Here is a 22,517-nt window from a genome sequence, read left to right as displayed (position 1 = left end):
TACCAGCCCCCAGCAGCCTAATTTTATCAGACTAGTTCCAGAGTGGTTTCTATCTGCTAATAGGTCATTGCTGTTGGAATCTGCCTGCCTCCAAGGCTCAAGTAGACTCAGTGTGCCTTGAGACTAATGTCTAAAATAACATTTTGATCTCTTTCAGTCCTAACCATCTTGGCATAGTTCCTCATTTCTTAGTAAAGTGACTGTTAACTATGGCTGTGGCATTGGACCATTGTGGATTTCTTCATCTTGTATCACTGCCTTCTGGTGCTAATCTTCCACATTGTTGTCCAAGTTCTCTTCCTAAAGCCAAATATCACATTATATATTCCCTAATTAATTTTCTAAAAACGTGTTTATTTACTTGAAAGGTAGTTAGGGAGGGGGAGAAATCTTCCATCTGATGGTTGACTCCCCAAATGACCTTAGTGGCCAGGACTATGCCAGGCTGAAAACAGGAGCCAGGAACTCCATCCAGTTCTCCCACGTAGATGGCAGTAGCCCAAAGACTTGGGCCATCTTCTACTGTGTTCCCAGGCCATAGCAGAGAGCAGGATCAGAAGTGGAGCAGGGGCCGGCGCTGTGGCGCAGTAGGTTAATACTTCACCTGCAGCACCGGCATTCCATATGGACACTGGTTCTAGTCCTGGCTGCTCCACTTCCAGTCCAGCTCTTTGCTATGGCCTGGGAAAGCAGTAAAAGATGGCCAAGGTGCTTGGGCCCCTGCAACCACATGGGAGACCAGGAGGAGGCTCCTGACTCCTGGCTTCTGCAGTGCAGCTCCAGCCATTGCGGCCGTTTGGGGAGTGAAACAACAGAAGGAAGACCTTTCTCTCTGTCTCTCCCTCTCATTGTCTGTAACTCTAACTCTCAAATAAAATAAATAAAATCTTTCCAAAAAAAAAAAGGTGGAGCAGCCAAGTCTCGAACCAGCACCCATATGGCATACCAGCACTGCAGGTGGTGGCTTTACCTGCTACGCCACAGCGCCAGCCCCCAAAATGAGATTTTTTTTTTTATGTGCTCAGGTTGATTAGCACTAAGTGGTTTCTTTGGTGGGAACATAAAATGGTGCAACCACCTGGGAAACTGACAGTGCCTCAAAATATTAAACACAGAGTTAGTGTATGGCTTAGGAATTCCACTCCTGTGTCTGTTCTCAAGAGATACAAAAACATGTCCCACTTCAAAACTCATACATACTCCTAGCAGTATTCATAGTAGTCACAAAATAGCAGTGATCCAGATGTTCATCAACTGATGGATGGGTAGACAAAGTACAGTACCTGTGTAAGGTAGAATACTACTCAGCAATACAAAAGACTGAAATAATTGATACATTCTACAGTATGGATGAACCTTATATTGTGCAAAGTGAAAGAAGCCAATTACAAGACACCACATCATATATGATTCCATTTACATGACATATCCAGACAAAGCCATCAAGACAGAAAGTAGTGGTTTCCAGATGCTACAGGAAAGAGAAAAAGCATGATTGCAGATGGGTATGAGATTTTTTTGGGGGATGATAAAAAGTCTAAAATTAGATAGTGATGACTGTTAACACAACTCTGAAAATATACTGATACCACTGAGTCATACACCATACAAGGATGGATTTTCTGTTAAGTTATAGTTCAATAAAGCTGTTAAAATCAATAAGAGGTAGCTCTTATTATACCCATCTTTTTTTTTCTTTTGGTTCCCTTGAAAGCTTTTTAAGGGCAAATCCTGTGTCAGTGTTAGAATTCCATCTGGCACATAAGTATGTGTATGTAGTAGATGCTTAGTAGATACTGCAGCGTAAATGACTCTTTGAAGAAAGCTGATCCAGCCTTGTTTGACAGCACAGTTGGTATGAAAACGTTCTCAGGTTGTTAAATTATCAGAGTACATCTTCGCCACTATTTAACTTCTTGTACCCACAAGCAATGACTTTAGGGATGGGAGTTAACAGAGTTGTCTGTTATTTTTCTTCCTAGGATACACATCTGCTAAAATTGCTTAAAACTTTAGAAGGACATGCTTATGGTGTTTCTTATATTGCGTGGAGTCCAGATGACAACTATCTTGTTGCTTGTGGCCCAGATGACTGCTCTGAACTTTGGCTTTGGAATGTACAAGTGAGCGAGTTTCATCCTTGGTTTAGCCTTTATGTAAAGAATACTCAGAATATATATATTCATTGTAACTCTATTCTTGATTTGTAGAACAGAACCATTCAACCCATATTCCTATAATGTATGTCTGAAAGATAGTTCTTAAAGCAGAACCCAAGTGTCTAGATATATAAATTTATCATGCTAAATAATAGTTTTTTTGAAAGAATGATCAGTAAGCATTTTCAGAATGTTTTTGCTTTGTCCTATGGGTTTTATACTATTTACTGTGGTGCTTCAGAAAACATGTTAAGATTTATTTGTTTGAAAGGCAGAGTTTACAGAGAGAAAAAGATCTTCCATCCACTGGTTCAACTCCCCAAATGAGCACAATGGCCAGAGCGAGGCCAATTTAGAGCTAGGAGCTTCTTCCGAGTCTCCCATGTGGGTGGCAGGGGTCCAAGGACTTGAGCCATCTTCCACTGCTTTCCCAGGTACGTTAGCAGGGAGCTGGATCAGAAGTGGAATAAGCAGCCAGTTAACCTATATTTAGTATTCTGAACTCATTCAGTGAAGTCAGATGATGTTTTCAGTACTCATTATCTTAACAGCTTTATTATTCTAAATTAAAATTTGAACTTTAACCAGAGTCCCATTTTAGAAAAACTCAGCATGGGATTCATTACATTACTCCCAGACCACGTTTTAGAAACCCTGTGGTTATGATAAAAAAAAAAATTATTTTTAAACTTACTTAAATAAACTGTCTTGGTTAGGTGTAATTTTGTATTTGTGTGTGTGTGTTTTGTTTTTTGTTTGTTTGTTCTTAACCTCTAGGCAAAGGAGTAGTCCAGGTTATGGTTTCAGTGTAATAGGGATAGGATAGTAATAGTGTTATAGGATAATAGTGATGGGATAGGATTTTTGAGTTTGGGGACTTTAAGCAAAAAGAGAGTGAAAATAAAACTCCATAGAAATTACTCAAAAAAATGGTATAAAGGAAAGTGAATCCTATAATATACATAAAGATGATATGACATAATTCTTTTTGATTTTTTAAAGATTTATTTATTTGAAAGACAGAGTTACAAAGAGAGATGGAGCGACAGAGAGAGAAAGAAATCTTCCATCTGCTGGTTTACTCCCCAAGTGGCTGCAATGGGTCAGGGCTGGCCAGGCCAAAGCCAGGAGCCAGGAAATCCGCTCAGTGTCCCATGTGGATGGCAGGGGCCCAAGTACTTGGGCCATCTTCTGCTGTTTTACCAGGATCAGAAGTACAACAGCTGGGACTCAAACCTATGAGATTTCCAGGGTCCCAGGCAGCGTTTAATTCACTATGCTGCAACGCTGGCCCCTATATGACATAGATTAAGAAAGTTGAGTGGCTGGCACCGTAGCGCACTTGGTTAATCCTCCGTCTGAGGCGCCAGCATCCCATAAGGGCACCGGTTCTAGTCCAGCTCTCTGCTATGGCCTGGGATAGCAGTGGAGGATGGCCCAAGTGCTTGGGCCCCTGCACCCACATCGGAGACCAGGAAGAAGCACGTGGCTCCTGGCTTCAGATCGGCACAGCTCCTGCCATTGCAGCCAATTGGGGAGTGAACCAACAGAAGGAAGACCTTTCTGTCTCTCTCTCACTGTCTATAACTCTACCTGTCAAATAAATAAATATTAAAAAAAAAAAGTTGAGGCCGGCGCCGCGGCTCACTAGGCTAATCCTCCGCCTAGCGGCGCCGGCACACCGGGTTCTAGTCCCGGTCGGGGCGCCGGATTCTGTCCCGGTTGCCCCTCTTCCAGGCCAGCCCTCTGCTGTGGCCAGGGAGTGCAGTGGAGGATGGCCCAGGTGCTTGGGCCCTGCACCCCATGGGAGACCAGGAAAAGCACCTGGCTCCTGGCTCCTGCCATCGGATCAGCGCGGTGCGCCGGCCGCAGCGCGCCGGCCGCGGCGGCCATTGGAGGGTGAACCAATGGCAAAGGAAGACCTTTCTCTCTGTCTCTCTCTCTCTCACTGTCCACTCTGCCTGTCAAAAAAAAAAAAAAAAAAAAAAAAAAGTTGAAAGAATAGTACAGTGATAAGAGCTGTGCATACGATCACTACCCTAGATTAAACAGTTATTAACATTTTGTGGTATTTTGTATGTACATACCTGCATATATATGTAAAGACATGCATATATGCATGTACATATGTAGATATTCATATCCAAAGCAGTTGAAAGTACAGGTATTTAAGCATATATCTCCTAAAAAATAAGATACCACCTTAACCAAAGGGTATTACCTACAAGCATCTAAAGGCATTAGCTATAATTCTGCGATAGCTAATATTCACTTAATAATCAAAGTCTCCAGTTCCCATTTTTATGAAACCAGTGCTTAATCAGTGTTAATATTTTTGACTGGGTTCAAGGAGAACTCAGAATAAAATAAACAGCTTACTCTTGGTAAAACAAAGCCTGAAATGAATTTGACCTAATAGCCAAAAGAAGTGTTTTTCAATTCAGTTTTTTTCTTCAAAGGAAGAAAGTATGTAGTCTTAATTCTGTGATAGAGTCTTAAATTTATAATACCTAATTTGCCTTCCTTGGAGTCAATTTTGAATTTCTGGACAAACTGTGTTTTCCTGTAACTGTTTTACTTGGTGTGCTTTATTTACTGAGACTTGTTCTATGAGGATGGTCTTCTGATGAGTTTTCAAATGATTCCTTGGTGTTTAAAGTAGGTTTCTAATAATCTGATGACTGTATATACTGTTATATATAACTCATATGTCCTTGGCATACAGAAGAAAAGACCATTTCTGACTTCAGCGTTTAATGTGTTAATACTCCTGGAACTTAAAATGCCAAGGATTTACCCATTGCATGTGTATTTGTGCTTTTAAACTTGTAACTGTTTATAATAAGTAATCCCCAAAAGTCAGTAGGTGAGAGTAGTTCCAGTCTGGGGAGCAGATTTAGATTGCTAAACTTCTTTTTTCAGGGAAAGGGAGATAATCTGACTTTCTGTTTTTGTGCCCTCTTTGCTTTTATTACTTGGCCCCATTGCCTAATCATACCCTTTGTTTTCATTCTTGTATTTTTACTTTTGATTACCCATTTCTCACAGGAAAATTATGCCCATGTACTTTTTAGTATACCAGGGGCAGCTAATTCTCTCAGATCCTGTTTCTAATCCCTGAACAAAATGGAATCAAGACTAGATTAAATGGTATGTGTATACCTTCTAAGTTGAATAACTTGGAAAATGTAACAGGAGTATATCTGAGGGTTTTAACCACTAAATATTCTTGCTCAGTTGGAAATTACGCAGAATGGCTATGCTCAGCAGCACACAGCTTCCTCTTTCTTGCTTTTAATTGAAATACGGTTATATGTCAGAAAAACTTCATTCCTCTCTTCCCATCTTCCCTACTATGTTGTGTTTTTAATAGCATTTTTAAAAGCTTTGTTTATTTATTTGAAAGTTGGGAGTTGGGGAAGAAAGAGAAAGAGATCTCCCATCCACTGGTTTACTCCCCAAATACCCACAACAGCTGGGGCTGGGCCAAGCCAAAGCCAAGAGCCTAGAAATTTCATCTGGGTCTCCCATGTGGGTGGCAGGGACCCAAGCACTTGGACCATCATCTGCTACTTCCCAGGTGCATTACCAGGGGACTGAACAGAAGCAGAGTAGTCGGGACTCAAACTGGCACTGTGATACAGGATGTGGACATTCCAGGTGGCAGCTTAACCTGTCTGCTGCGCCACAGTGGTCACCCCTATTATGTGAGTATTTTAGTAGAAAATGTAACATAATTTCCACTGCCCTTCACATAATTTAAGGGCATAGTTTTATTACCCATTAATCTAGTTTTAGGATAAAATTTATAAAGAACTTTGGACTGAGAAGTGGAATCTCGGAAGGAATAGGTATGTAGCCTTGGGCTTTCTGTCATCATGCTTGGGAAGAACTACAGGTTTATCAATGAGACTGATTTAAAGTGAGAGATTTGTTTGAAGTTTATCTTATACCTACTGCCAGGCATTGTTCAGCTCCTGGGGGTTTTTTCAAGTCCTTCATTTCTCTTCTGAATGCTGTAGTGGTTTTTGTAAGGCTAGTTAAAACAGTTCATGGCTCTGATTAGGAAACTGAATTAGACCAGATACTGGGTTACTATTCTTTTTCTTCTTTTTCTTCTTCTTAAAACATACTCTCTTTCATGGGTTGTCTAGAAGGTCTTATCCATCATTTTGTTTCCTTGCAGACGGGAGAACTAAGGACAAAAATGAGCCAGTCTCATGAAGACAGCTTAACAAGTGTGGCTTGGAACCCAGATGGAAAACGCTTTGTGACTGGAGGCCAGCGTGGGCAGTTCTATCAGTGTGTGAGTGTTCAGTGCCCCTTCCCAGTGTGTGCTGGTTCACAAGCACATTGAATCTTGTTTAAATAAACGATTCACTGGACTCTGTATTTTTATAAAATACACTGTATAAGCACCTACTTTGCCATTCTCCTAAATAAGCTTTGTTGAGTAGAGCTTATTTTCTATTTCTTTCATCAAAAAAAAGGCCATTTCATATGTTGGCACACAGTATAGACCTTGAGTTTAGTAAAACTGTTTTGCTAAACATTTTTGTTCTTTTTTTTTTATTTTTTTGACAAGCAGAGTGGACAGTGAGAGAGAGAGACCGAGAGAAAGGTCTTCCTTTGCCGTTGGTTCACCCTCCAATGGCCGCCGCGGCCGGCGCGCTGCGGCTGGCGCACCGCGCTGATCCGATGGCAGGAGCCAGGAGCCAGGTGCTTTTCCTGGTCTCCCATGGGGTGCAGGGCCCAAGCACTTGGGCCATCCTCCACTGCACTCCCTGGCCACAGCAGAGGGCTGGCCTGGAAGAGGGGCAACCGGGACAGAATCCGGCGCCCCGACCGGGACTAGAACCCGGTGTGCCGGCGCCGCTAGGCGGAGGATTAGCCTAGTGAGCCGCGGCGCCGGCCAACATTTTTGTTCTTATGAACACATTCTATTAATGGGAACAAAAATTTAAATTTAATACTTAATTCCATTGGAGATTTTTCATCCTTTGAGTTTTTGTAACCAAAAAGGTGCTGAATTTCATGAGCAGGACTATCTTAAATATTTGAAGAATAAAAGTAATGAGTGGTACCAAGAGAACTTTTCAGTGTTTGAAGTATCTTGATCAATAGCTGTTTTATTATTATTATTATTATTTTGGATGGTTGGAACAGTAAAAATAAGTAACAGGTAAGAATTTTTATGTCTAAGAAGGCTGTGATACAGGTACATTGTCATTACTACCCTGTGTCATTCTGTGTCTCGCATCATTGCTTCAACAGGGTGCCAGTAGGCACTTCCAGATGTATTTTTAAGACAAAAACAAAATGATAATCATTTCAACTGGCTAAAGATCATTTGTAATAAAGACTTTCTATGTAACCATTCTAAGTCACCGGTTTGTTTTATTAAACTAGCTTGAAACTCATGGAATTCAGTGTCTTAACTGTCTTTTTAACAAACCACTAGTTCTTTTTGTTTGTTTGTTTTAAGATTTATTTATTTATTTGAAAGTCAGAGTTACACAGAGGGAGAAGGAAAGGCAGAGAGAGAGAGAGATCCTCCATCTCCTGATTCACTCCCCAATTGGCTGCAACAGCTGGAGCTGGGCCGATCTGAAGCCAGGAGCTTCTTCCAGGTCTCCCACGCTGGTGCAGGGGCCCAAGGACTTACACCATTTCTGCTGCTTTCTCAGGCGATAGCAGAGAGCTGGATGGGAAGTGGAGCAGCCAGGATTCGAACCAGCACCCATCTAGGATGCTGGCATTGCAGGCAGCAGCTTTACCTGCTATGCCACAGTGCCAACCCCTAAGCCACTAGTTCTTTAACTCTGTAGGAAAAACATGACCATGTACATTTCTGATGTCTTTGCTACCCTGTACAGTGTTTAAACCTCCTGGTTACAGGACTTCACAGTTCTCTTAAACATGAGGATGCTAACGCATCTCAGAGCTTTGAGATAATGACTGTAAGAACACAATTTTACAATGTCATGACAGATTCCCAAGTTCTAAATAAAGCTATAAAGTATTTTAGTAATATTTTTCCACATCATAACTTCTGAATATTATAGAACTTATCACAGTCCAGTCTTCCCTCGGTATCTGTGGGAGATTGGTTCCAGAATCTCCTAATGATATCAAAATCTGCAGATACTTACTTCCCTTATACAAAATGGTACAATGTTTGAAGTCTATACATGTTAAGAGATGCAGATTTGGCCGGCGCCGCGGCTCATTGGCTAATCCTCCACCTGCGGCGCCAGCACCCCGGGTTCTAGTCCCGGTCGGGGCGCCGGTTCTGTCCTGGTTGCTTCTCTTCCAGTCCAGCTCTCTGCTGTGGCCCAGGATTGCAGAGGAGGATGGCCCAAGTGCTTGGGCCCTGCACCCGCATAGGAGACCAGGAGAAGCACCTGGCTCCTGGCTTCAGATCAATGCAGCTCGCTGGCTGCAGCAGCCACTTGGGAGGTGAACCAACAGAAAAGGAAGACCTTTCTCTCTGTCTCTGTCTCTCTCACTATCTAACTCTGCCTGTCAAAAAAAAAAAAAAAGAGAGATGCAGTCTCTTCCTTTTGCCCTGAATACTTTCATTTCCACAATTGTGGAACCCAAGCATAAGGAGTGTTTGAAATATTATAGTCTCTAATAAAAGTGAGACGTTCCATGGAACTTCAGGGTTATTTCTTTGCAATTATTTATTTATTTACACATGGAAGTTGATTGAAGGAAAGAGAGATGCCTTAATGCAATTGGACCAGCATTCATATTCTTATAGTTAAGAACACTACACTATGTTGATCAATCTTGAAAAACAATCTATTACTGCAGGGCTTTGGGTTTTTGGTTTTAAGAGATTCTTTCCATTGTTAGCTTTCTGAGCACTGTGCAGTAGTGAAATTAACAGTAGTGTTCTCTTGCCCAGGATTTAGATGGTAATCTCCTCGACTCCTGGGAAGGGGTGAGAGTGCAATGCCTTTGGTGCTTGAGTGACGGGAAGACTGTTCTGGCATCAGATACACACCAGCGGATTCGAGGATACAACTTCGAGGACCTTACAGATAGGAACATGTAACTATTCTTTGTTTTCATTAAACAGTAATTATCTGATTTATATTAGAGTGTATGGTAGAACTTTTTCAGAATAAAAGCCTTTTAAAGGTTTTTGTTTTGATTTTATTTAGTGATTTGGCTTGAGAATCAGATGTTGCTTGACAATCATTCAGATTCCTCTGGATTGAAGTATCGTGTGTAATAGTGTTTACAGGAAAAATTGTCGTATTAATCCACATTTTAGATCTTTTTTAGTAAGACTTAGTCATTTTATTTGAAAGGTAGAGTTACAAAGAGACAGAGAGACACAGACAGATATTTGCCATTCACTGGTTCACTCCCCAAATAGCCTCAACAGGTGGGGCTGGGGCAGGTGGAAGCCAGGCTCTTCAACTGGGTCTTCCAAGTGGGTGGCAGGGACCAAAGTGCTTTGTCCATCTTCTGCTGATTTCCCAGGCACATTAGCAGGGAGTTGGATCGGAAGTTCAGCAGACAAGACTCAAACTGGCACCCAGATGGGAGACTGATGTTGCAGACAGCAGCTTGACCCACTGCTTCAGTGCCAGCCCTTTTGATCATTTCCATGTCTTGACTCTATTTGCTTCTCACAAATTATTTTCTGCTTACAGAGTACAAGAAGATCATCCTATTATGTCTTTCACTATTTCAAAAAATGGCCGATTAGCTTTGTTAAATGTAGCAACTCAGGTATGTTTGTTGATAAAATGTTCAGAAAAATTTACCTCAGAACAAATTTTAATTGATTTTTAGAATTTATATTAACGCATATTTCTACTTAATTCTTAAATTTATATCATGTGTCTGATCCTTTAATGTTTAGAACCAACCGTAAATTTATCAAAGCACTTGGTGTTTTTACATAAGTTGAAAATGAAAATATTTCATTAGGCAGAAGAATATTCACAAACTACTTTTTAAAATTCTTTGAGTTGAAATAGAATACATGCCTGTATTCTTTTTTGCCTGCAGGGAGTTCATTTATGGGACTTACAAGACAGAGTTTTAGTAAGAAAGTATCAAGGTGTTACACAAGGGTTTTATACAATTCATTCATGTTTTGGAGGCCATAATGAAGACTTCATCGCCAGTGGCAGTGAAGGTAAGTTGTGTCATTATCAGTTCACAGATATTGCTGGGCTTAAAGTCCTATAATTCTTTCTCAATTTATGAAGGTAATTAATTATGTCTTTAAGTAAATTCTAGATATTAAATTTAAAATTTTATGAGTTATTTATCGAACACACTGTTCATTTTTCCTTTTTTCAGGGAGGGAGGAAATGATTGGAGCCCTTATTATCACATGATCTGTTCTGACCACATAAAGATGTGTTTGGTTCATGGATCATGAGTGTTAGTCAAATCACTATGATTTATGTGTTGACTAGATTTTTTTCGTAGGAGTTAATGGTTTTCCAGAGTTGGTATTATGTAAAAAGTCAAATTTAGTTAGGATATTTTACCTGAACATGGACAGAATTGTCTTCAGTCTTTTTTTTTTTTCTTTCCCGCCTTTCTTTTCCTCTTTTCTTTTTTTTTTTTGTTTTTGTTTTTGTTTTTGTTTTTGTTTTTGTTTTCTGAAAGGCAAAGAGGTAGAAAGTGGTCATATCCCATCCTCTGATTCATTGCTCATTTCTCAGGTGGCCATAATCGGTGGTCAACCTAGGAGCCAGTAATTTTTTATTTTTTTGGATTTATTTACTTACTTGAAAGGTAGAGTGATGATGGGGGTGGGGTGGTGTCTAGGGGGTTGAGATGGAAATCTGTCTGCTGGTTCACTCTCCCAGATGCCTTCAACAGATGGGGCTGTGTGGGACAGGCTGAAGCCAGGAACCAGGAACTGCATCCCAGGTCTACCACATTGGTGATAGGAAGCCAAGTACTTAGAGCATCATCTGCTGCCTCCCAGGCATATTAGCAAGAAGCTGGTCACAAACAAAGTAGCTGGGACTCAGACTGGCACTCTGATATAGGACATCGACAGCCAAGTAGTGGCTTAACTCACTATGCAATTCCTTGCCCCTGAGACAGTCGTTCAATCCAGGTCTCTCATGTGGGTAGTAGGAATCCAATTACTTGTCATTAATGATGCCTCCCAGGGTCTACATTAACAGGAAGCTGGAATCAGGAGCCTATTGATGTGGGTTGCAGGTGATTCAGATACTAAACTAAATGCCCATCCCATCTTCAGTATTTTCTTCAGTGGCCATAAAAGAACTGTGCTTACTACTACCCTTTTGAATAAACTTGTTCTCCAGTATAAAAGCTGCTTCTATACAGCTATGTGCTTAAAGTCCATCTGATTTAAAATATGAATTGTTTAAAATTTTAAGTACAGTTGTCTATAAGATATCTTCTGTTCCTACCTTGATTTAAAAAATGGATCTCAATAAATCAGAAGAGTATAAAGGATTTTTCCATTAGGAATAAAGTATATTTAAGTATTGGAACAAATGCGTTTAGGGATTTAGTTCTTAACATCAAGCATATGAATTTATCTACGTTTCCTTTCTCAAAAAAGTCCATGTCCGACAAGATTGGGAGGAGAGAACTGTGGCTTGCTAGGTAACAATTGTGAATTCACTCCTTTCAAACCAAATACTTTTTTACCTGTTTATTCATGTCTTCCAGATTCTTCATTGGTTTCTAACTGACTTTTTCAGTGGTCTGTCTATGTTAAGTCTTCCACTTGCTTTTTAGTTCCTCCTATTTCTAAGAACTCCTCTCCCATGCTCTATTCAGTTTTGCTTCTGGTGGGTATTTTTCCTCTTAATTATACTCAGAATGCCCCATAATTCTTTCTAAAAATATTTGGCTGCCATTATCCTTCATGATGCCAGGTCTTTCCTCTTAAGTCCAAACCAAGAGGTAAACCTGATGAATGATATAATTAAACAACATTATATTGTGCTTAGGGCTAAAAACAAAGTAACTACAGAGTAGAGCTTGGTTTTCTCAACTCAAGTAATTTAGAATAGTTCTAAAAATGCTGTGAATACCAGTTGGATATAGTGACTATATTATCTCCCAGGATAACCACAGTAACCCATTTACCATGTATTTACAAGGAGTATATTTTTTGTTTGTTTAATATTTATTTATTTATTTGAAAGGCAGAGTTACAGAGGCACATAGAGACAGAGGTCTTCCATCCACTGGTTCACTCCCCAAATGGCTGTAATGGCTGGAGCTGGGCCAATCTGAAGCCAGGAGCCAGGAGCTTCTTCTGGGTCACCCATGCAGGTGCAGGGGCCCAAGGACTTGGGCCATCTGCTGCTACTTTCCCAGTCCATGGCAGAGAGCTGGATCAGAAGTGGAGCAGCTAGGACTTGAACTGGCGCCCATATGGGATGCCAGCACTGCAGGCAGTGGCTTTACTTGCTATGCTACAGCGCCAGCGCCAGCTCCAACAAGAAATATGTTTCAAGAACTCTCCAAATTCCCAAATGAAACAGAGGAATTTGGAAAGCTTTCCCCTCCAAAAAAAAATTGTACCATTGCTCAGAATGTCTCATTGCGCTGGCAGTAGCTAGAAAAATTGCTTAGGCTGTGGATTTTTTAGAGTGATAGAGCAAGCAGAGCTTGATCATAAAGCCTGTCATTCTAACCTTGACTGGCTTCCTATCCTGTTTTTGTGCTGCTTCAGCAAATATCCTTGTTTATGTGTTTACAAAGGCATTTTCATTGAGATATAGGACTATTCTGTGGAATTTACATATTTAAAGTCTATGATATTTCTTTTTGCACCTCTAGTTCAGGTTCATTTTTTTCTAATTTCATTCTGTTAGTTTTATTTTCAAAAACTGCCACAAAAAAAACCCACAAATGTTTTCTGAGAAGGATAAAAGTTCTTTATTGAGTTCCTTTCAGCTTTTATGACAGAAGTTTTGAAACCAGGGTACATTGTCCAGAGTTTGCTCAGTTGGCCACACACCCAGAGGTTTCCCCATTCTCCACATATTTGGCTGGGAAAGGGACACATTTACAGCTTTCCAACTTACCCTGGTATCCTACCTTCTGTTTAACCACCCTCACATGTACTCAGTTCATCTTTCACGTATATACTATTTAGTCCCTGGAAAACACTTTTCATATATACAAACTTACCTAATTCTCATAACAGGATGAAGTGAAGTATCCTGTTATTCAGGTGAAGAACTGCAAAGAATGAGTAACTTGCCCAAATTTACATAGCTAATTAGTGATGGGAGCCCACCCTGTTACCCATTACTTTAGAGTGGTTGGTTGGGGTTTTTTGAAGATGAGTAAAGAAACAAATCTGTAGGGGATTTTGGTTTTCTTGGTCACATCAAGAGATTAATGTGCACCAATGCCATATTTTGGTGTAGGTATGAGACTCGTCTAGTCTTGCTAGGGAGCTGTTACACAGCACTGCCCAGATGTGAGTCCCAGCTTCACCGTCTGCCAGCTATTAACCATAAGCAGATTGCTTAACTTCTCTGTGCTTCCGTCAGCATCCATAAAGGGGGCTGAGCATAGTACTCACTTCAATGGGTGGTGGTGAAGGTTAAGTAATACACAGAAAAGTTCTTGGTTAAGCAGCCCAATAAAATTTATCTTCATCATTGTTGCTATTTTTGCATTTGGGTATGCTGCCTTTTGTCACCTCATATTTCCTTAGAATTTATTGTCTGTACTGGATTTGTTTATGTTCAAAGTTCTTGAGTTGTAATTGTGTCTCATGTACATGTTGTAAAACTAATGCAGATAGATTCTTTTGGCGACTTGGTAAGAGCTGAATACTTCAAAGGAAAAAAGTGTTTATTTTAAATTCATAAGGTAATTTGTTTAAGCTACTCCTACTTTGTTATCCCATTGCAGTAATCAAGTCATATGATCTGTGTATAGTGAGTGATACATTTAAGATAAGCGGCTTTGTTAGTACAAAATAACGCCCTGACTTCGCTCTGCATTGCTGTGTGTTCAGATCACAAGGTTTACATCTGGCACAAGCGTAGTGAACTGCCGATTGCGGAGCTGACAGGGCACACGCGTACAGTGAACTGTGTGAGCTGGAACCCACAGATTCCATCCATGATGGCCAGCGCCTCAGACGACGGCACTGTTAGAATATGGGGACCAGCGCCTTTTATAGACCACCAGAATATTGAAGGTAATACCATTGTACCATGTTCATGTTTTTCCCAAATGAAACATTGCTCTTATTATGAAAAGTTGCAGCACTTTCAAGTACTAATTTATTTAAGTGTGGGATAATCCAGATTTTACCCTGACTGTACTGAAGGAATTTAAGTAATCTCAGATCCACTGGTTTTTCTGTTTGTGGTGGCAGGGCTGGTGGCAGAGAGAATAAGCTGGAACGTGCCATCTCATTGACATTCAGCTAACTGTAGTGTCATCTTAAAGATCTAAATGAAATCCTGCTGCCTTAATGGAATACTGCACAGTATATTTTATATACATGAGAACTAGCCAGTATACAAAATTTGAACAATTTTAGAAGGTTGTAATCATTGTGATTATGGATTTTACTGTTAAAAGAAGTATCTGTTACCACTGTTTAGTATACTAACAGACTCATGCTTGATGAATAGGGAAAGAGAAGAGAACTAAAACTAAAACTGATCACATACCTATGTACTAGGCACCTTAAATAGAATCTTTTTAAGATACAGTCCTAAGAGAAGTAGTTTTATTCTCATTTTTACAGGGAAGGTAACTAATGCATGGCAAGAACAGTAATTCTTGTTGGGTGCTGCCAGGTCTTCAGATCTGTACCTGAAAAGTGTTTTCCACTACTTTGAGATTCTTAAGAGATTATGAAAGCCCAAAGAAAAGGCTAACAGTTAAGGACTAAAACTTAATTGAGGGGCCGGCACCATGGCACAGTAGGTTAATTCTCTGCCTGCGGTGCTGGCGTCCCATATGGGTGCCAATTCTAGTCCCAGCTGCTGCTTTTCCAATCCAGCTCTCTGCTATGGCCTGGGAAAGCAGTGGAAGATGGTCCAAGTCCTTGGGCCCCTGCACCTGCCTGGGAGACCTGGAGGAAGCTCCTGGCTTTGGATCGGCGCAGCTCCAGCCATTGCGGCCAATTAGGGAGTGAACCAATAGAAGGAAGACCTCTCTCTCTCTCTGTCTCTCCCTCTCACTGTCTGTAACTCGGCCTCTCAAATAAATAAAATCTTTAAAAAAAAAAAACTTAATTGAATGTGATATCAGTACTATAGAGAAAAGGTAATGAGATATTTTATGTTAACGACTTAATTTCAAATAGAGCAAGTAAAATGTTTTAGTTGGCTTAAAAGAAAGGAATTTGCAGGCCGGCGCTGTGGCGTTAGCAGGATAGGTTGTGAGGATGTGCAGCGAGAGATGAGAATAAAACTCAGGAAAATACTGGGTCCAGGAGTGTGCGAAGTGCTCTCTTGTTGCTAAGAGAGGGAAGTCTGCACAGCTCTTGTAGATCACTGCTCTGGGAGAGCAGCTAAAGCCTGAGGTCTCCACTTTTTCTCATTGTCATGTTTAGGCATCAAGGCCCACTCTCTTGAGAGTCCTTTTAAATACTTGAAAGGCCGAGAAGGAGAGATTGATTTTTCCATCTGCTGGTTCACTCCCCGGATGGTACAGCAGTTGGGGCTGGGCCACCCTCTGCTGCTTTCCCAGGCACATTAGCAGGGAGCTGGATCAGAAGAGGGTGGGATGCAAGCATTGCAGGCCATACCACAACACCGACCCTACCCAGGAGTCTTTCTGGATTTATAGCTGTGGTCATCTGTGCTTTTGTATAATTCTGTTAATAATTTGGAGGTATTTCTCCACAAAGAATCATATTTAATTTCAAGAAATAGGAAAACACTAGGTCAGAAGCTACAGATTTACCCCGTAAGAGGATCTGTTTGCCTCCACTGCAAGCGAATGACTCGCACTGCAAGTTGGTGCATTTGATTAATGTGGATACTCGCTTTGGGGGGTAAGCCAAATTTTGGCTCAGTTCTAGGATCTGGTTCTGTTCAGCAGCTTTGCATTATGCTTTGGCAATGTGGGTATAGCCTGAAAAAGATTTTCATTTTTACCTGATGGGAAACAATTTCTATATAAGCAAATGTTTAGTCATTAGTTTTACACCTTTTTTACAGCTATCTTCTGGACTCTCCCCTTTCCTCTCATACCTGTTTGAGGCTAAGGAAAATAGCATTTTAAAAATAATAACAAGATGGCCGGCACTGCGACTCAATAGGCTAATCCTCCACCTAGCGGCACCGGCACACCGGGTTCTAGTCCCGGTCGGGGCGCCAGATTCTGTCCCGGTTGCCCCCATTCCAGGCCAGCTCTATGCTGTGGCCAGGGAGTGCAGTGGAGGATGGCCCAAGTGCTTGGGCCCTGCACCCCATGGGAGACCAGGAGGAAGCACCTGGCTCCTGCCATCGGATCAGCGTGGTGCACCGGCCGCGGCGGCCATTGGAGGGTGAACCAAGGGCAAAAGGAAGACCTTTCTCTATGTCTCTCACTGTCCACTCTGCCTGTCAAAAAAAATAATAATAATAACAACAAGATAAGACAGTACAAAATCACTTAAGGAAAATATTTCCCCTCACAACAATTTCAGCAGAGAATGTGCTGACCTTTTGTAAGAACAGTAGAGTTACACTGTGGTTTTATGTATTTTGAGGGTTGCATAACTGCTCTTAAGTGATTTTCAGTGGAATAGGATGAAAACAACATGGAAAACAACATGCTTTAGCCAGACACAAAAAACCCCATGTTGTGACTGCATTTACATAGAAAATTAACTAAAATGGACAAATCCTTTCTTAAGACTCGGGGTAGGGATTGTTTGTGGCTAATAGATGGTGAAAATGTTTTAAAGTTTATTGTGTTAATAGTTGTACAATCTGGTGAATATACTACAAACTATTTAATTGTGCATTTTAAATGGGTGCATTCTATACTATGAAGTAAGTCTCAGTAAAGCTGTTAGACACATATACCTACCCAAAAATGGAGTTGGGTGTTCCTGTAGAATTTGAGGCTGAGCAACTACAGTTCTCACTTTTAGACTGCCAGATCTTTCTTTATTCTTTTGTAAACCATAAAGGTTTTTCTGTTCTGCATTAACTATATCAAGATTAAGAAGTATGAAATTCTTAACATGATTGTTCACTTTGGTTTCTCCAGCATTCAAAATAAATATGCATTTAGACTCTTTAGCCTAAGACATGACATAGTTAAAATAATCTGCTCTGATATGATTGTGTTTTAATGCTACTTGATTTTGTAATATTCTAATTTTGCAATTTTCTAACTGGTAACTTGTCTCTCTCTCTCCCCTCCCCCGCCTTTTCTTCCTCTTCTCTCCTGTATATTTATTTCATCTTCATTCAGAGGAATGCAGTAGCATGGATAGTTGATGGCGAATCTGGAGCAGACGACTTCTGTTTAACTTAAATTAGTCGTATTTTAATGGCTTGGGATTTGGTGCAAACAGACATGATTGATAGCTGGACAGACATGCTCGTCATGAAAAAAAAAAAAAAGAACCATTTCTGAAGCCCGATTGGGGCCAAACATTTACACCTTGCTTCATAGTAACCAGTTGAGATGAAGCACGTCGTTAGAACGTTCTTGGACACCATGTTGAATTATCCCCCGTCGGTTGTGAAGAACTGTGCTACATTCAGGCTTACCCATTGAACTCAGTATATATATTTTTTTCCCACCTGCCTTTTGTCTGGCAGGATACCATTCTTGTTGCTCTTCTGTGTAATGAAGTTTAAATGCTTGTTTGGAAAACTTTATTTAACAGTTTAGAAGGCTTGATAGAAAGAGTGCATTAGTCTGAAGAGTATACATTGGATAGGAAAGAATTTCCTTTTGTTTCTCCAAATCTTTCCGCCTTATTTAGCTTGAGATCTTTGCAGCTTGGTTCATGGATTCTAGCCTTGCCCGTTGCGCAGTATATACTGATCCAGATGATAAACCAGTGAACTATGTCAAAAGCACTCTCAATATTACATTTGACAAAAAGTTTTGTACTTTTCACATAGCTTGTTGCCCCGTAAAAGGGTTAACAGCACAATTTTTTAAAAATAAATTAAGAAGTATTTATAGGATTAAAGTGACTTCATTTGTATACATTTGGAATCTAAACCAGCTTAAAACAGTTTCCTCTGTGACTTAGATACACAGTATAACTGATGCTTTTCTGGAATACCACGTGAGAAACGGTCAGACAGTGCTTGGAGGGACATTACACAGGAAATTCAGTAATACTTGGAAGGCTTTCCCCTTTTCTTTTATTCCTGGAGGAACATCAGTACCTGATCTTGAAGAAATTCAAGATTCAAAAATAAAATTTTAAATATACCAACATGAGAGATCAGTAGTGAGTTTAGGTTTTTAGTGAAACTTATTCCAAGTTGTTCTCAACTTGGGAAGTCATTTTGGTGTGATCTAGCAAGTGTAGCAATCAGCAGGTATAATAACCACTTTGGAAGGAAGTTTATAGTATAATTAAGATGGTTAGAAGAATTCAGCGGGTTTACAAACATACTTAAACTGGGATTCAAACCTTCATACTCATTTCTCTTAATTGCCCTTAATAATTTGCTATAGGGATACATAAACTTAAAAGAATTTTGCTTTCTAGTTTTTCTGATATTGCCATACGGAACCTCACTCTAAACTGGTGCTGCAGATAGTCTTTGCCCGCCCCCTCCCTGTTTAGTTTAAGGAAAGGTTCCTTCATGGAAAAGCACTTTTAATTTTCAAGAAGATCATACTTAGAGTAAGCCAAACGCCTGACGGCCACGCTGTGTTTGGAGGCCCCATCGTAGCAGCACACCATGTGCTGGGTCTCCTGTGGAATTCTCTCCCCTTTTCAGTGAGGGGAACTGGGGGAACCAGAGCTGGTAGGCTGAGAAGAAGAGTTGGGGATACCTCCAAAATAAGATTCCAGTGAACAGAAAGTCTTGTACTGAATTCCCTTTATGCCTAGCCAAGTCGACACTATATTACCAGGAGTAGGCTCCTGCAGGATCCACAAAGAAAAGAAAGCCTTGGACATTAGGAAGTCTTCCCTTGTGGTGGGCGGGGGTAGGAGATGGCAGAAGCAAGGGGAAAGTCACATGGAAGGGGAGAAGAAAGGAAAACACACTTGGCCTTAAAATAGCATGCGTTCTCCCAAAAGCAAGCCCACAGTGAGAGGAGATGACAGATCGTGATTGGCAGATTTTCTTATCAAATTGGTGTATAATATGGTTTCTTTAAGCTCCATTTTGCTGAGACCACCACTTAGAGAATCCAAGAATTCTGTTTTGATACTTCTAAGTTAAAAAAATTATGTTACCGTTTATCTGGTACTTCATTTTTTCTTAACTAGAGTTACTTTTTACTTTAAGCTTGAATAAAAATCTTCATTGGTAACTGTATATAATTAAGTGGCAACTTCTCTTTACCTCAGTACAGTTAAAACCATATTTTAGGTGATTCATGCATACCTTGAAGCCGTTAATACACCCCAGTCTCTACACAAAATGTGGGCATAGGAACTCCACTGCTGTTGACAAGTTTGGTTACACTGTGCCATGGTGCGTCTGTAACATTGGCTGAGATTGGTGCCGTTCAGGGGCGATTTGGCACTCAGATTCTACTGCTTCACCCAGCTCCCCCTAGATCTGAGTTTTCAGAGTGCTTCTGAAGTACAGTTAAACACTTCAAAAAAGGGGAGTAAAAGTGAGGCACATTTTACAAGAACATAGCTCCTGTGAAAATGGAGTAACAACTATGCAAAGGTTTCTGTAGCAGCTAGGTGAGTTTGTTTTTCAGGTGTGTCTTAACTGGCAGCTTCCATATATCCTGGTACTCTGCTGTGCCAATTTGCTGTACATGTCTATTTTGTACATTTGCCATGCAGTAACTGTGCTGGAAAGGTGAAATAAATGGTGAAGAAACCTAGGGTTTTATGATTAAAAACCTGGTGGCAGGACATTCTAATTTCTGGTAGTGCTATAGACTATATAGGAGGCTTAAGTCTGAGAATACTATCAAGCAGCCACAAGATGCTAACAAATGAATAAACTGAAAAGTACCAATACTTTTTGCACATAGATCAAAACAGAATGGAGAATTTTGGCTCCAAAAATCAGGTTAGTAGGCTTATTTTCCATGTGCTTAAAAATGTTTTTGTTATGCATTTAAGGGCTAGAGCAAGTATGAAATTAAATGTCTTTTTCTTCCGAATAGTTGGCTATCAATGGTTAACTGCTGGATTTGGGGTTCTGGGATTGGTGTATGGGTGGTAATAAAGAATCACAGTGGGTGCTAGTTGGGAGGAATGAGGAAGCCTCAGTTTCAGTTTCTGTATTTATTTGTATTCAAGCTAGCTACATTTTCTGTTGCTCTTACCACATTATGTATTAAATTAAACCAGGTAAGTAGTTTAAATACAGGAAATTTGATTTGCAAATGTCCTCTTAACTTAAATTGGCCCATTTTATTGGGTGGGAGAACAGAAAGGGAGTCCCTAGCTTTAATTAAAAAAACCTGCTAGTTGAAAAAAGTCCAATATTTTCTTAATCTGAAAAAACACAAATAGTATCATGATGAATTTTATTATGAGGAGTGTTCTGCCTCTAGAGTGGCATCCATGACATTAATAGAAAATCCTTCTTTCCCACCCCTCCCCGTCTTGAAATTTTCTCTTTTAGGATGTTGTTTCCTGCAAACAAGAACTGACCCTATCACCTCTGCCTCACAGTGTGTAAATGTATCGTACATCTCTTGAAAGGGAAAGTGCCCGAGTCAGTTTCTTTCACAGCAGAAGAATGGCTGCTTTTGAATGGGGAGGAAAGAAGACATTTTCCTTAATATCCTTTTTGTCCCATCTCTCAAAATGTATAAATACTATGATTTAGTTTTACTTGAGTTTCTCATTGAGACTTGAGCAACTCTTCAGTTTTAGAAACTTCCATTTTCGAAACCGAAACTGATTGAATATAAACTGCTAACTTTAAAAGAAGAGGTGAATTTGCATTTATACTCAAGACACTTTCTAAAAACAGGGTTAACTTAATTGAAATTTCTCAGTGTTGGTTGTTAAGCTACTATTAAGGTAGCTGCCCCATAGTTGTAAAAGCAAAAACCATAAAAACCCATCCCCTGTCTACTTAATCCAGATAGCCTGGATTTAATGAAACTAACTGTATCAAAATGTGTGTATGGTGGTGTGTGTGTGTGTGTGAGAGAGAGAGAGAGAGAGAAAGAGATACTTCGTATAAAGTCCTGGAAAGAGCTGTTCTAGGTTTTTGTCGATTTTACTAAAAGTTCTGTGCACGTGTGAAGTGCCCTCTCTGAGTTGGTTTGGTTGATACTGGTATATTTTTTATAAGACTGAAATTGTGTCCCCCATCTTTAACTTAAAACATTCTTCATGGTTAGGGTCATTGTACTAGAACTGAATCATAACATTTTTAGGCACAGATGGAAAAAAATGTTACTGGCTCTTTGAAAATGTGTGTGTGGTAAGGAGAATAGATATTCACAAAAGCAACTGTGTACTTACAAACCAAGCTGTAGAGATCAAGAACAGAACTTAAGTGGGTGATCTCAAGATTTCTAAATTGTCAAGATTTCCATGGCATTGTGGTGGAACTAGTTAACACTTAGAGCATTGGTATGTAATAACTATTTGCTATGGACTGATTAAACGTTTCAAAGGATTGTGTTCTTAAATTTTGGGGTTCTGTTTCTTAACTGCCTCTCAGATTATATTTAGTCATTTAAATTTATTATTTCATTAAAGTATAAAAACTTCAGGTTTCTGATATTTATTTTCACTTATCCTACTAATTATTTACAGAACACCCTCTGTTGACTTTCATTTTATAAATGTGTAGTATATTAAAAATCTTTAAAACTTTGTTCAGTTGAAACATTAACTTTGATTTGCTTTACTGGGATTTTTTTTTTTTCAATACACCTTTTCCATGTTAGTGCACAGCACTCAACAGTCATTTGTATTTCCTTCCTTTCAATCCAATAAACAGAATGAATAAATAGTTGTTGGTGTGTTAAATCTCCCAATATCCATTAATCTGAGTTTATTAAATATTACTATTTTTCCCTAAAATAAATGATTTGATGAATTTCACTTCATATATTTACCAGTAATGAGTGGTGCTGAAAAATCATTTCTTCATTGTTTTTCAAGATTTATTTTTTATTTTTTGAAAGGCAGAGTAGAGTTAGAGAGGGAGAGGGATCTTCCGCCTGCTGGTTCACTCCCCAAATGGCCACAACAGCCAAAACTGGGCCAGGCCCAAG

At 39.9% G+C, this 22,517-nt stretch overlaps 1 protein-coding gene across 4 annotated transcripts in view; it reads left to right on the top strand.

Annotated features, from left to right (window-relative positions):
* WDR26 (WD repeat domain 26) overlaps positions 1–22,252 on the top strand; it is a 56,629-nt gene extending 34,377 nt beyond the window's left edge. For 2 of the 4 annotated variants that reach the window (XM_017347765.3, XM_008268354.4), the window contains exons 8-14: positions 1,983–2,123; positions 6,346–6,465; positions 9,073–9,218; positions 9,830–9,908; positions 10,191–10,320; positions 14,167–14,352; positions 17,580–22,252. In XM_017347765.3, coding sequence (XP_017203254.2) covers positions 1,983–2,123; positions 6,346–6,465; positions 9,073–9,218; positions 9,830–9,908; positions 10,191–10,320; positions 14,167–14,352; positions 17,580–17,605 — 828 coding nt within the window. In that variant the 3' untranslated portion in view covers positions 17,606–22,252. The remainder of the gene's footprint in view (positions 1–1,982; positions 2,124–6,345; positions 6,466–9,072; positions 9,219–9,829; positions 9,909–10,190; positions 10,321–14,166; positions 14,353–17,579) is intronic. The other 2 variants (XM_017347764.3, XM_051820596.2) reach the window with 1 other exon arrangement.
* Positions 22,253–22,517: the final 265 nt, after the last annotated feature.

The sequence above is a fragment of the Oryctolagus cuniculus genome, chromosome 13 (assembly GCF_964237555.1).
Source record: "Oryctolagus cuniculus chromosome 13, mOryCun1.1, whole genome shotgun sequence".
In the NCBI taxonomy this organism is placed as follows: Eukaryota; Metazoa; Chordata; class Mammalia; order Lagomorpha; family Leporidae; genus Oryctolagus; species Oryctolagus cuniculus.
Note: the sequence above shows the minus strand (reverse complement) of the source record. Positions and strands in the feature narration are given on the sequence as shown.